This window comes from Silurus meridionalis, chromosome 7 (assembly GCF_014805685.1).
Source record: "Silurus meridionalis isolate SWU-2019-XX chromosome 7, ASM1480568v1, whole genome shotgun sequence".
Lineage (NCBI taxonomy): Eukaryota > Metazoa > Chordata > Actinopteri > Siluriformes > Siluridae > Silurus > Silurus meridionalis.
The window spans coordinates 13,816,272-13,831,520 of NC_060890.1; the positions used below are offsets into that span (position 1 = coordinate 13,816,272).

At 39.7% G+C, this 15,249-nt stretch overlaps 1 protein-coding gene across 18 annotated transcripts in view; it reads left to right on the forward strand.

Annotated features, from left to right (window-relative positions):
- Positions 1–1,995: 1,995 nt before the first annotated feature.
- Positions 1,996–15,249, forward strand: part of tcf7l2 (transcription factor 7 like 2) — a 76,173-nt gene continuing 62,919 nt past the window's right edge. For 9 of the 18 annotated variants that reach the window (XM_046853486.1, XM_046853488.1, XM_046853494.1 and 6 more), the window contains exons 1-3: positions 1,996–2,675; positions 2,851–2,917; positions 3,097–3,221. In XM_046853486.1, coding sequence (XP_046709442.1) covers positions 2,487–2,675; positions 2,851–2,917; positions 3,097–3,221 — 381 coding nt within the window. In that variant the 5' untranslated portion in view covers positions 1,996–2,486. The remainder of the gene's footprint in view (positions 2,676–2,850; positions 2,918–3,096; positions 3,222–15,249) is intronic. The other 9 variants (XM_046853489.1, XM_046853496.1, XM_046853495.1 and 6 more) reach the window with 1 other exon arrangement.

Sequence of the window (15,249 nt, forward strand, 5' to 3'; positions counted from 1 at the left end):
CGGATATAATTTATCTGAACTCTTTTGGAAAAAAAAATGCTAAAATGGTTACCAGAGCCTCTCGCACAATGGGGAAATTTACAATTGATTACATGCGAAAAGGTTAAATGCCAAGTTCCACTTGTTAAAACCAGAAAAGTTTATGCTGTTTTATTTGTCCAGCTTAGAGGGAATCTGGCATAAATCATGCTGTTGTTACTATTAAACAACCTTCTAAAATGCACATATTGTTACCATGAAAACAAGCAGGAAGACCATTAGAGCCCAACAGAGCCCATAATATGCTAATTAAGAACAGAGCCATTTCAGGCCGTATGGGAACATGCAGGCATTGTGGGTAATTAACTCTTTCCACAAATTATTTTTGCCTCTCTTCTGCAAGAGAGCAGAAACTCTCAGTAGGTCTCGACCCCCCTGAGTGAATGTCTGAAAAGCTGATATTACGTGTTATTATCTGGAGTAAAAAGGCAAAAAAAAAAAAAAAGGAATTTAATTTCCACACGTTTGAGGACAAAACTGAGACCTGAAATGTTTGATTTAAACTATAAAATAACCATCGATTTCTATTCAAATTCAGAGCCTTACATTATTTATTTGAGGTGCAGGATCTGACTATGCTTAGTATAAAGTCTATTTTATTTTAATAAAATAATGAAAGTAAATAATGTTATACACAATCATTATGTTTTATTTCCTCTACAGGTACATTGTGCTTCACAGTATGAAGGACTGTTCTGCTATAACTGCTGTATAGCATATTTATAACACAGTTAGTCTTAGACGCTGGTGTAGTTTAACCATTATGTAAACAAATGTATAGATTTTATAGCTTCATAAAATATTAAGTGTAGAAACAGTAAAGATGCGCTGCTTTAAATCACACAGACATTCAACACATTTTTATGTCCTCTAATGTCTGTTTGACCTTTTACTGTGTGCATGAATTGAATGGTTGATTTGGAGCATATTGGGCAAAGCTTCCATCAACAAGAACTGGCTGAGTCTACGAAAAAAGGACGAATGCTGCGCTGGCATAAATGACTTGGGTGCGTCATATCCAAGACAGTGAGCTAAGAGGGCACAGTGTGTCAGTGATGAATTTATAAGATGAACAGATTAAATAATTAGTCATAAATATGTGTAATAGCTTAGTGATTAAAAAAATATTTCCATTTATATAATTCATAGAATCATCTTTTTTTCCCTCAAAAATATAGAAAATGTAAAAAAATAGATGCTATAAGAAACTGGCCAAATGTTTACCCGCTATAGATTTATTTATTTATTAGAGCAAAGCCAGACAACAGACTGTAGTTTGTTGTTTTTTAATGGGTGGAGGTCAGCCTTCTACAACCAGGTGTATGTGTGTGTGTGTGTGTGTGTGTGTGTGTGTGTGTGTGTGTGTGTGTGTCGTACAGCTTAAAATAAAAAACACTTCTGTGGGAGCTCACAACGTAGGCCCATAGTAAACCAAGTTCCCACCTGAACATCCCCATGCAGCCCACATTAATAATAATAATAATGAATAATAATGAATAATTACTATTGTTGTAATTATTAATTTTCATAATTATTGCATTGTTGTTATTGTTAATATGTTTATTTATTCATAAAATACATCATATAATCTTTATTTCAATTGTCCATAATGTATTCTTACATGTAAACTGTCGTATAATAATATTTCTGTATAATTGTTCGTTTTTTATTAATGAATTCATTATTTTTTATATGACTTTTTTTTTTACCTTTAGTCCAAACATTTGACTTTGGAAAATGTTTTTTTTTTAGGGAATACAGAAAACAAGAAAGCAGCATTGTGCACTTGAACCAGTACTCCCTTTAAAACACACACACACACACACACACACACACACACACACACACACACACAGAGTTTCCGCGTATCTGCGGCTCTTCCGGCTCCTCGTCATTCCAGCAGTAAAGCAGGGCCGCTCTCTCTCTCTCTCTCGCTCTCTCTCTCTCTCTCTATTGCTCTTCTCCACCAAAGCTCGCTTTTCCTTCCTCGCTTTTCAAACTGCTGTGTTCGTCTGCCGCTTTCCTCCAGCCTCCCCCCCACACCTCCCTACTTTTCCTGCCCCTCTCTATTTATGAAAACGTCACTTCAAGTCCCTCCCTGTTTGAATCTCATTAGTTCCTTGTGTGTTTCTCCCTGTCAATAATCCCGAATCCAGACTCTCTCTATTTCCATCCCTCTCTAGCTGTCAATCAGCGCCGCCTTTGAACTGAAAACCACTCCGACCAACTTCAACTCACTCAATCCGAGCGGCTCGGCTCCGTCTACGGCTTCTTTTTCTGCCAAGATTCCCCCCTTTCCTTTCCTTTTTTTTTTTTTAGTTTTGTACTAATCGCCAGTCCTTGGGAAACGCCAGGGCAGACCCTAAACTCGAACTCGGATTCGGGATCACAAGAGATCAAGGGTTTAAAACTTTGTGTTTTGGCCCCCCAACACTGCTCGGGAGAAAATGCCGCAGCTGAACGGCGGTGGAGGGGACGATCTGGGTGCGAACGATGAAATGATTTCCTTCAAAGACGAAGGAGAACAGGAGGAGAAAATTTCAGAGAACTCCTCTGCAGAAAGGGATTTAGCAGATGTCAAGTCTTCGCTCGTAAACGAGTCAGAAACGAATCAAAACAGCTCGTCGGATTCGGAGGTAAGTGACAGAACCATCGCGGATCACTTGTCCGACACTTTACTTGCACTTTTTTTGTGTGTAAAGCGCGAAACTTTGTGTTCGTTGTGTATCACCGCGTTGATTGTAAACCAGCAAAGCTAACCGTTCTGCCATTGTGCTGTGTTGAACGCTCGCCGTGTCGCTGCATTTGAAGGCGGAAAGACGGCCTCCGCCTAGAGCCGAAACTTTCAGAGACAAAACAAGAGAAAGTTTAGAGGAGGGTGAGTCGCTCTTTTCTCTAAATGAGTCTGTGTTGCTGTATATTTTTTAGCCCCCTTTCCCCCTGCACACACCACCACCATAACCATATCGCCTTGTTAAGAATAGGCTTAATGTTTTTATTTTTTTATCCCCCTGACGCTCCCTAAGAAAGTTTTCTTCTTTTCCCCCGCCATGTTAGCTGCGAAAAGGCAAGATGGAGGGCTGTTCAAGAGCCCCCCGTACCCGGGCTATCCATTTATAATGATCCCCGACCTGACCAGCCCCTACCTCTCCAACGGATCTCTCTCACCGACGGCGCGCACAGTAAGTGCCTTTTTTCTTTTCCTTTTTTTTTTTTTTAAAATAAAAAACCCCACAAAACGTCCACTTTGCTCTACACACGAGTGAAACACACTTTAACCGCACAGAGGTAAAGGCAGAACAGAAGCCTGGTCCTGCTCAGGAATCTTAACGGAGATATTTAGACTAAGAAGTTTGGCAACTTGTCCCTGATGTGATCCTGCTACTGTACAGCGGCACAGTACTGCCAATGTTCAAGCTAAAGCTAACGCGCTGCAGCCGTGCTGCTCTACCGTACACACACACACACACACACACACACACATTCTCTCACACTGACATACATCTACTTCATATACTACATATTAGATGATTGTTTAAAAAAAATCACTATATTAGACTTATAAAATTGTGTGTGTGTGTGTGTGTGTGTGTGTGTGTGTGTGAATGATTGAATGCTGCCGTGCAACTGAATTTGGAATTGGATTTTTTCTCAGCCACGTGCACAATAAGACCACCTCTAAAATTCACCCAGAATTATTATTATTATTATTATTATTGTTATTATTATTATTATTGTTATTATTATTGTTATTATTATTATTGGCTCTTCTGGTGAGCAGTGGAAGCAGTGGTGAAAGTCATCATGTATGCACATTCTAAACACGAGCCAAGGGAAATAGAAGCACTTAATGAAAACATTTGAAGTGAGTAAGCATTAGCATAAAATATGCACAGCACATAAAACATTTATGTTTGTATTGACAGCAATTTGCACAAAGTGATCGACCTCCTGTGATAAAACAATTCGTTTCGAATATTCAGGTATTTGCACGCTGCGTTTTCAAGGCATTGTGTGTGTGTATGTAAATGAAATGTGTATTACAATTATAAATAATAATGTTTTAATATAATTATACTTATTATATAGTGATTAAAAATATATATTATCCCAGTTTATTTCCTCATCCCAGAGGATGTTGCGGCTGCGGTGTTTAGTTTATCCCCAGCTGATATTTATTTTGTTTTAAATCATGCCATGTTTTATAGTTTACACAGAATCTGAATATTATGCATTTGGATGAATGTACAATAGAATATTAGCTGGGATTTATTAGTGTTTAGTTTGAAAATAAAAAAAATGTAATTTGCATTTAAGGTGAAAAAAATTATGAATGAGGGGAAAAAATATGAACGCAAATCTGTGACGCGTTTATGGTGTTTTAAACGTTGTGTGGTAAATATTTTAATGAGGTGTGTGTGTGTGTGTGTGTGTGTGTGTGTGTTTTACTGCATAGCCACTGCCATCATGCTTCACAAAAGCTACATCTTTGCTGAATATTGTTTTCATATCACGGTGTCTTCTTTCCACCGTTCTTGTACTCACAGAACTCGTCAGAAGTGTAATAGCAATCCGCTGACAGGGGACATGCACTTTCGTTTATGCAGAAACATACACACACACACACACACACACACACACACACACACACACACATGCACATAGAACAAATACAAAATAAGTTTAAGGTTACTTATAAATATGTATATATATATTTTATATATTTATATTGTGCATAAAGAAATGGATGATCTTTATGTGCAGTTTTTTTTTTTTGGCTGAAGTGTCTGGTGTTTGTAGAGGTGGTGGTTAGAGAGTTGCTGCATACAGAGAGGCTGATGCTGTTGCATGTCCTAAAGGTTCCCATGAGATCTTTATCTCTAATATAACTAAGACTTGCAGTGTCTTTTTAACAGTGTATTCTTTTATTTCAAGTACATTATAAGATAAATAATTATCCATTTTACCTGTATTCTTATATAGTAAATTCAGTCTTAAAAAAAATAGTGTTTTGCTTATAGTGTTTTATGAAATATATTGTATAGATTAGTGACTGTAGTTAGTCTAAGATTGTTAGTGCATTAGTTTTACATTCTCCCTGTATTTGTCACTCTCGCTCTGTTTCCCTCTTTCTCCTTTGCTCTGTGAGCTTCACTACCTGTGTGTACCCTGGGCATCCTACCCGCACCACTTTGAAGTTAAAAGCTGTTGTATTCACAAACGCATTACTTAAGTCTAGTATAAATAATTCACCTGAGCATCGATTAGCTGTCTTTCTGTTTAACAAACACACAGAGCTGAACCCTGCTAACAGGCTGTGTTAAACCTTTATTACAGAACGGTTTTTCAGCTCGGCCGTTGCTGAGCTCTTGTCATGCCGCACATCTCTGCGGGTTCACCCCATGCTTTTTTATGTTTTGTTTTGTTTAATTCTTTTTTCTTTTTTTTTTTTGTTTTCTTGCATGCAGCATTGTTTTGGTTCCAATTGCCAATCAGCCTATTACTTAGACCTCTGTTTAAGGTTAGGGCAAATTTACAGCTCTGATGGATGATGTAATGCGCTAGTGAGAGTCAGCTGTGTGCAAGGCTGCAGCGTTGAGTTTTATATTTGAAATATGACAATCTTTCGAATATTCGAATACCTTGCCTGTGTCAGCTGATTCTTCCTCAGCAGACTTGTGCAATAGTGATGAAATGTCTGTTCCTGGGCTTGTGTTTGAGTGTGTGTGTGTGTGTGTGTGTGTGTGCGGAAAAGGGGGAGGAGGACTTGAATTAGTCTGACCTCGGAGGGCCATAATAACGGGAAGTTTGTTTTTTCAACAAGCCTGGCCTCAAAATCTCTATGTTGATTAGGTGGCGTTTCGAAATTTGACATGACGCTACATGGCCAGTTTGAGTGCTCTGTCTCTCAGTGCTGATCTGCTCGAGTAGCCCGTCAGCCCTCGTGGCTTGAGCCGGTCAGAGGTATGCATATGTATGGCTGTGGCCTCTACGAGTGTGTGTATGTGTGTTTTGTGGTTTTAAAGACAGTTGGTAATGCAGGCTGCTGTAGGGGGACATTTCACCTCAGCGGGTCTACGTGAAGAGGCAGGCAGAGGCCGACTCGAGGCACTGTGCAGACCTGGGGCTTTATGCCTGTAAATCCTCTGGGTTTATTTACTGCCTCTGCGACTTATGAATGTTAAGATATTTGACGCCACCCCTGGCCCCATAATTCCTCAGGCCTGCAGACCTTTGGCAAGAGTTTCGGGTTTCAATGTATAATTATGTGCCGTAAAAAAAAAGAGAGAGCCAGAAATAAAATAAGGGAAAAACCTGCAACTGCCAGTGTCCTCTGCTCCATTTATGAGTAAAGAAAAAGATGTTTTTTGAAATTCCACGGCAACCCTAACATGTGGATAGATTTCACAATCTGCCTTTTTTTCATTTTCCATTTTCCCCTTTTGTTGCTTTTTATTATGTAGTGGTTCGCTCTCAATCTGTTATTTTAAATAATAAATAAATAAATAATAAAATAATAATAATAGTAGTAGTATAACAATTATAACAATATAATTCTTGCATATTATATTTTCAACATTTATATATTGCATTTTATTTTCTTTCATTTTAGAGTAAGCAATTTCTGTGCTTTATTAAGGAATTTAATATGGTATTAAAAACAGCATTTGTGTGAGCGAGTTCTTTGTGCGACAATGGATGAACACATTTTAATAAACCCTGACACTATCTTTCTAACCATTTTATTAATACCTAGCCCATAATGCCATATCTCATGGATTATGTGTGTTGTGCTGCCACATTGAATAGCTTGTCATGTGAAGGGCAGAAGATAGTTTAATGCGGATTTAGGGGGATAGACTCCTACCTTATCAAATTGGCTTTACATGTTGATGTCTCCTAATTGCTGTCCACGGGGGGTTCAGCGAGCAACGCGGACTGCTTTTTTGTCCTGCTCTCCGCAAAACACACTCTCGGTTTATTTAGAAGGTTGCCGTCCTTTTGTTTTGCAAATCACTTTTGTTTATAAAGAATGGTAGAAGCAAAGTCTGTGTTCTTGTCTCCCCCTCTTTTCTTCTCCTCCTCCTGGTCTCTCGACCCACGCAAGACAGAAACGATGTGCTATTTTGCTCGAGCTTGATAAACAGCAATGAAAAAAGTGCAATCTGTTTTGGATTTGAGGGAGTTAAGTCGTGGAGCAAAGTTTGGCAGCATTAAGCTGAAATTGGGGCCTGCGAGACATTAGTGGCACACAGCACATTCTCAGGCCTTAATTAGTCCAAACTGTAATTGTTCATGGTCTGCCAATAGAAGTAATGCGCAGGAAAAGTGGAGTTGCACTAAATCGGCCTACGTTTTTTTGTTTTTTTTTAAACAATAAATCACTCGCATATTTGTGCTGTGATTCAGATGGAGTCTCGACCTCTCCCATCTCGACATGTGGTAAATTGTAAAGTCAATGAATCGCAGATGTAGGGGAGAGAGCGAGCGAGCGAGCGAGTGCGTGGACAAGAGAGCGAGAGAGAGTACAGTACGGTTTTGTTAGCGCCTGGTGAATGAATGGAAAAGATTAGTCCTGTAAATATTTATAGAGGTTTTTTTTTGTGTGTGTGTTCGCTGGTTTAGTTATCTTATGGTGATTTTGGTGGACTGCATCTTTTGTGTAGAAAGTGATCTACATTTAGGTTTGTTAAATAGTACAATCGTATATATATATAAATAGTATAGTACAATCTAAAGCCTTAAAGTAGTATTAAGAAGAGTGTGTCATAAACTGTGTATTGTAATTAAATGTTATTTTTTTTAAATAGAAAAATTTTAAATTCATAAATAATATTTTGTGTTATATTTCTAAAGTGTGTGTTCGTGAAGCAGTGAGTGATATCTTGCGCCTGATAAATGCGTAGCTGTAGCTGTTGTAAATTTGAGGTCTCATGGAGCAGCATTGCCTTAGCAGCTGTGTGTCACTGACCCAGCCCCCTCCTGTCCACCATTCATTTCCATAAAGTTCAGCACAAAGATTGCACTGTACATCTGGAATGCAACTTTTGTCATCTGGTAAATATAGTTCTCCTGCTGGCCCACACTGTGCGGGGCTCCCAAAACATGGAAATCATATTATTCTCTCTCTCTCTCTCTCTCTCTCTCTCTCTCTCTCTCTTTCTCTCTCTCTCTGTCTGTGTCTCACATGTGCATGTGCACAGTTCAGTTCACACACAGCGCCCATGCTGATTTGATCATGTGCAAATTTGTTTTGTGTTAAAACTTTGCAGCAGCAGCAGAATATAAAGAACATGTTTCTTTTTTTTAATACAGTTGAATGTTTTCTGTAAAATTCTTGATTTGACACTGATTATAGAGATTCAGGGATTTAAAGGGATTTTAGAAAGAATTTATTTAATGAAGAACTTTGTTGGTAAAATTTGTAATCCGTCCTAATATGATGCATCATTGGCTGATAAATAAATGATATAGTGATCACAGAAAGATAAATCAGTAATAAATTAACTCATATATTAATATTCTCCATTACAGTCTGATGTTTGGCCACGTAAGATAATATATGACTAATACTGCTGTGTTTGTAATATCTTGTAAGCTCAGGCTGCAGCAGTGAATCATTTCAGATGAATCTGTTTGAGGTGGTTAGTGCGTGCAGCATTGGTGTGGAGGGGGCAGGGAGGCTGAGAAAAAGCAGGAAAGCCAGTGGCCGGGATGCCCGCTGTGGAGCGCCAAGGGTGGATGATGGGGAAGGAGACGCACAAAGGATGCCTGAATAGGGTGTATAATTGCTGCTAATGCTGGGGCAATGAGAGTGGCCACAGTTCCTGGTTAGATGTCCAAACAATAGAGCCTCGAGGCTTTGCATTTATCAGCGTTAAAAAAGAGAGAAAAAACACAGCAGGGCCGAGAAAAGGCGGGCAGGGAGGTGACAAGTTTATGGCCTTGTTTGATGGAGATGCCATGTGTGTGGCTTTTCTTCTCTTTTAGCGAATCGGCCCGTTCACCATATTTATTAGCTCCTCCTGACCCGAGCCTCGTCATCAGAACGACTGCTCAGAGTGAAGTGACTCTGGAATTCAGCGGTGCCGAGCTTTTTGTTTGAATTGGAGCACTCTTGGCCAAAGTGCACACACACGCAGTGACATGATTCCTGTTAGAAAGGATTCCCCCTTTAACCTCCTTATGACAAATGATAGAGTGACCAAGTGTGTACTTTGTGTTTCTGTGTATTATGTATGTGGGCGTGCATACTGATGAGTTCACTGTCCTTTTATTACGAACACGGCAAAGATAATGCCATTCAGTACTAAAGGTCAGAACACACCTTTAAGAATGAGTGTAATTTAAATTATATTTTAAGCTCAAATATTTTTATTGTGCTGCCATTTCTTTATTTCAGTTCATATAATATACAAATGATATTTAAATCAATTAAAAGTGGTGATTATGTATTTTATATATATATATATATATATATATATATATATATATATATATATATATATATATATATATATATATATTAATCTATTTAATATTTAAAAAAATGAGTGTATTTGTTTGTTATTTGTGTAGTTCCTGTGTGATCTGATTTTGTTGACTACGTAGGCCTGTTTATTATGTGATATGTTTCTCTCTAATAAGAGATTTTAGCTAATTCAGGATGAGTGGACAAGTTCAGTGTTTCAGATTGCAAAATATGATACTGAAGACTTTCTATTGTGGAAGGTAAATTGTATTTGCTCCAATTATCAGCACTAATTCCTGAAGATACTTTGGGAGCATTTTGTATTGCTGCAACACAAATGACAAAAATAATCGATGATAACACTCATGCTGTGTATTTGTAATCTTCTAATTAAACTTTTAATTGCTGGCAGTTTAGCTCAGAGGAAGGTCCTAATAGTGTGAATGTATATACAAATGTGTTTCAACACCCCCCACCCCCCACCCCCTTATTTTTGTGTCTCTTTTTTGAGCTAATTCTTTAACTGCGTCTATTCAAGGAAGTGCATTTACCATTTAAAGGATTGGTTGAAAAATGTTAACGTGATTTATATATGTTAAATATGTTTTTTTTTTTTTACACAAACAACTCCCTGGTGCAGTTGGTCATTCAGTCACAGATAATGCATTTATAAGCACTGGTATTCCTAAATTATAAGCATGAAATGGGTGCTCAGCTGCAGTCTTAGAGATAGCGTTGATATATTCAGTAATTTCAGTGCGTTGTACAATATAGATTACATTTTATATGATTAGCACTTTACATTTGTATCTTCTTTGTACTCATGTTTTGTTATTTATTTACACTAGGTACCACAGAATATAGAAGAATTGCAGGGATAAACACAATTCCAAAAATGTAGAGAATTCTTAAACTTCCTATGTTGAATATCCCTGACATTTGTATGTTGGATTTTCAATTACGTTCCAGCCGAGGACAATTGAATGGATGTGAATCAGTGGTCGGCCAGCCGGCCTGAGGGTACGGAGAATGCGCTAGACATTAGGTTGCGTTCAGTGATGTGGAGTGAGATTATAATGATGCGCTCTCATCTCGAGGGTGTGAGACTCGTCACAATGACAGAAAAGGTGTGTAAACCTGCGGCTCTTTGCGTTTAACAGAGATGATGAGCATCTGTCACTGATAGTAAATAGTGATCGGTTTTCGCTGTATATCTGACAGAGGGAAAAGATTGAGCGATGAGACAGGAGTGATTTATAAGGAAAGAGGGCCTAATCCTGACCTGGGGCTGTTGGCTTTGGACGCTGGACAGATTTAGACACGCCACCCTAAGTCACGTGACCTTGGCAGGGTTTCGATCATCAGTGTGGCCTTTAGAACGCAGCTTTTCTTTATCTGCAGCTTTACTGCTCCTCTATCTTTATGAGCCGTCACACTTTGCATTTTTCAAATATCAGTGTAGATAAATTGCCTGCTTTGTCATAACGAGAGGCGTCGAGTGGCCGGATTTAAGTTTGGACGATAAGTTCCAGGTTTTCAGCTCATAGCAGGCTAAAAGGTTGAACATATACAGTAGCTTGTGGACTTCTTGTATGATCAAGATGTTAGAACATGTTGACACAAAGGTGTGCTTTTGTTCAGTGTTGATGATCCTCAGTTGACTTTTCTGCTCAGTCCCAGGCCCGGTACCACTGAGAGCAGATGTTTGGTAGTGTGTGTGCTGTGGAATTCAGAGCTGTTTAAACAGTGGGCTGTCTCAGCACAGGCCTGAATGGCTGCAGGGAAGGAAGTTCTCAGTGTTTACATAGCTCAATTGTCCTGCGGGCCTCACAGTGTCTAATGCACTACTGTTCAAACACTCAAGAGTGTAGAGTTGACCCCTACTGCAGTTTAGCCACAAGCCCTGTGTGTGTGTGTGTGTGTGTGTGTGTGTGTGTGTGTGTGTGTGTGTGTGTGTGTGTTTGTGAGTGCGCTTGTCTTTGTATGTGCACAGGCTTGCATTTGTTTGTGCAGGTTTGTCTTTGTTTTTTGGCTGGGCTGAAAGTTGCATAGTCAGGCTCTATAGTTGCAGGCTCCATTTACTCCTCAGGATGGTGTTTGCCAGAGCCTAGTGGTTCATCTGATTGATATTGAAGTACAGCTAAGCTCAATTCATCTCACTAAGCAAAGCAACGGAGGCTATGTAAAAACAGAGCAAGGAAGAGACAAATAGAAGTCTCTTTTGCTCCACCAAGAACTGTGCCCACTGGAGTGGTAGACATTGACATACAGGGGGAATCAACTAATTGTTGTTTGAATGACCTGTTGTGATCCAATGACAAATCGCCTCTACTCCTGCCAGTGGAGCGGAAAATGTAGGCTGGATTGGCATGATGTTAGCAAGTGTGTAAACCGTGCTTCAACAAGATGGATAAACGCAATTATTGGGCAGACCTGGAAAGGGAAAATCTATTTAAAGCTTGTAACGCTAAGCAGGGGCCGTGGTTAATTCATTTGGCCAATTTGCGGGTGATGTATGAGTGTCGGAGCACATTAGTCAGGAGTGTGCTAAAGCCTGGTTGGTTGTATATGTCTGTATGTATGTGTCAGACAAATGAGGGAGTAGGGTTGTGTTGTTAGAGCGCTGGCTTTTTCTGGACCTGACCCCCCCCTTCCCTCCTATTCTGCTATCACAACGTCTGCCATTTCAGTGGATTATACAAATGGACCCAGGGCGCTGAAGTGACAAAAAGATACACTGAGTGCAGGAAACGGCATCGTGCAAATGAGGCAGGGAGGAGAAAAGTGTTCCTTGTGGGCTGCCCATTGAACGGCCTTTCGACAGATTCACTTTGCTACCTAAACTTTCACACTCTCATTATTCTCATCTAAGTAACACATTTTATGCGCTGATGAGTTTAAATTGAAAGAAGAAAGCAGGCCAAGGAGAGATTTTGTAGTGACGGCAACCTAGGAACATTTTATGTGAATCTTCTACAGTTTATGGTAAAGTTGCAGTTGCTGCATGCTGGTCATTACTGCAGGACTGCAAGGTTCATGCTGTGTGCAATTGCTTCTTGCTGAAAAACATCACTTTCATACTCTCATTTATCTCACTCTCCTATTATTTAGATATTTAGAGAATGCACATGCTTATTTTTACATTTAAATGAATAAAACTTTATATTAAAATCTTTTTGGGGTTTTTAAATAAAAGGTGGAATCTAATTTTTTAATGACATGCTGTGCTGCTCTGTCTTCCGAACCACGGTTTTATCAGTTGTGTTCAGTGTGTTTTGAACATGTAATGACTTGTGGGGGAAAAACCACTTGACAGTTACACAAGTTGAGCAGTATGCAAACTCAAGGGGTACAGCACAGGGAAGCAAAAAGGAAGAGGTGTTACTTTTCAGCTTATGGACACAGGTTTGGCCACTGGTTTCTCAAAGAGTGGAAACAAAACCGTAGCTGGTTATTTCATCACCTAGCATTACATGCATGCGTAAGGTATAAGGCAAGGAAAGTTTAAGGCATTGTTTTCCATGGCCCATGGATAGAAAGACTTCTAAGATGGAGAACAAGCTAGGTTTGACTTTTGTCACATAACTGTATACTTCTCTGGTAGTAAAGAAAAGAAACGAGAGCTGGCTTGGGCAGCTGGCCAAGCAGCCTGCTCATAGTTGCTGTGTGGCCCACAGCCTCAAATGCTCACCTCTGGGGTTTGCGTCTAAGAGGACAGAAAGATCTCTCTGCTCGAGTGTTGCTTTTTGTGGTCACTTAATACTACTTTAGTGTGAACAGACATGATGCTGATGAAAACCCACAAACATTCCTTATGACTGCATTCTCAACATTGAGATTCCTAAAGATTTCTCTACAGAAACACAAAGACCTCCCAAAGATCTTGGACTATTTTCAGAGACTTTTTGTTTCAATGACCAAATGGATTTGAGAGCAATTTCCGTTTCCAATTTCAGTTTTCTCCCTGCTTCTGGCTTTCCACAGGAAGTAGCTTTTTATCCCATTCGCATATACCAGGAACTTTGTGCTGAACCAGACATTACCAAGCAATATTCCTGATCTTCATCTTGAAGTTATTTGGAAGCCAGACTCTACTTCTCTGGAGGTTTTGTAGTTGGAATAATATCTCCTTCCATTTCTATTTCACATACTTTGGTAAAAGACAACTGCTGAGTGGAATTCCTTGCCCAACACAGACAGACCGTGGACTTTCCTGTGTGCTTCTCAGATCAGTTTACGGTGATCAACATGCCTTTTCACACAAGTGTTTCCATTTAAGAGATGGCTTGCAGTCGTATTTGAGCCAAAGAAAGGACAAATGTTTTAACTCGCCATTCTATATGGATTCAAACATAAGAAGGTCTTAAAATATTTTCACTTGCAGGGACAAAGTTGTAGTCCTCATGACCCTACAGCCTGTATATGATAAAAGACAATAGCAGACAATTTAGCTCTTGAAGAAAAGAGAATGGCCATGTTGGGTTTTATTAAAGTATAGGAGTTAGTGTAGTGCTGCATCGTAACATGTCTTCTGATGGTTAGGGCAGATTTATTGCCCTGCAGCAAGGCTGAGGAGATGCTTGCCACAGTGGCATGAGGTTCATCCTCTCATGAAACATGATACCCAGGGGCTTGGCCAGAACATGCTCCAATCAGAGTTTCATTAACACCAAGCAACATAACAGGTGACCATTCAGACATAAATGTATGCCAGAGAAGACAGACTCCAAGTATTTTTATTGCCGTTATTTTGGATGGCATTCAGATGAGCACTGACATGTATGACCACGCTGGTTAAACATTGGAGTCAAAGTTGTTGTCAGCAGCAGAGGTGTTGTTTCTATGCTGGCACTTATTGTTCGTGCTGTTCAGACCGTGCCACTGAGTGAATTTATGTTGAGGGCTTGATAGGGAAGTTATATAGTTTAGCCCTCTTGGAGCTGTGGTCTGAGATGCAGGAACAAATGACCACTAATTGTTGGCCGAACCCAGTGGCAAAGGGAGTGGTGGAGGATGACTGGAACTTTGGCAACAGAAGGCTAAAGACTCAAACTTGCTCCTGGGTTTTCAAGGAAAATGTGGATTCCTGGGATGCTCCCGAAAGAAAAACCACAGTGCCGAAGAAAAGCCATAAACTAAACACGTTCCCTCTTTTTAAGAAAAGAACATCTTTGTCACTTCTCATTTTCACTTGATATGTGGTTTACCACACTGAGTTGCTCTGAATGGCTCAGTCAGATTCAGGCCTTTTTTTGGAGGGGGGGGGGGGTAAAAATGGTGTACTTTTGTTTTCACTGATTATATTATTCTTTATTTGAAACAGAGCCTAGTCTGTTCTTCTATTTCTTCACGCCTTCTTGATTTCTGTCACAGATGCTGGTTAAGGGGGCACATCTGCTTTCACGAGGCTGTCAAGCAAATCCTTTTCTGTAACATTGTTGTGTTGGCTAGAATTTAGCCAAAAATCACCGGTAATGAATCAATTGGACGTCCAGTCACTGGGAATTGGCTTGTTTGCCATCTGTCTGGTGGGATTACTGTTTCTGTGTAATTAAAAGTGCGACCCTGTGCTTGGGCTCAGAAGAGAGAAGATGAGGCAAGGGGCTAGGTTGTGCGATCCCATTACACTAGGGGAGGGAGGGGGTTAGGGGTGAGAGGAAGTGCTTCAGTGCAGAACTAAAGATAGCATGTGTAACAGAGTGCAGCAAAACTGGCACTCTCCTGTACATGGATGTGTA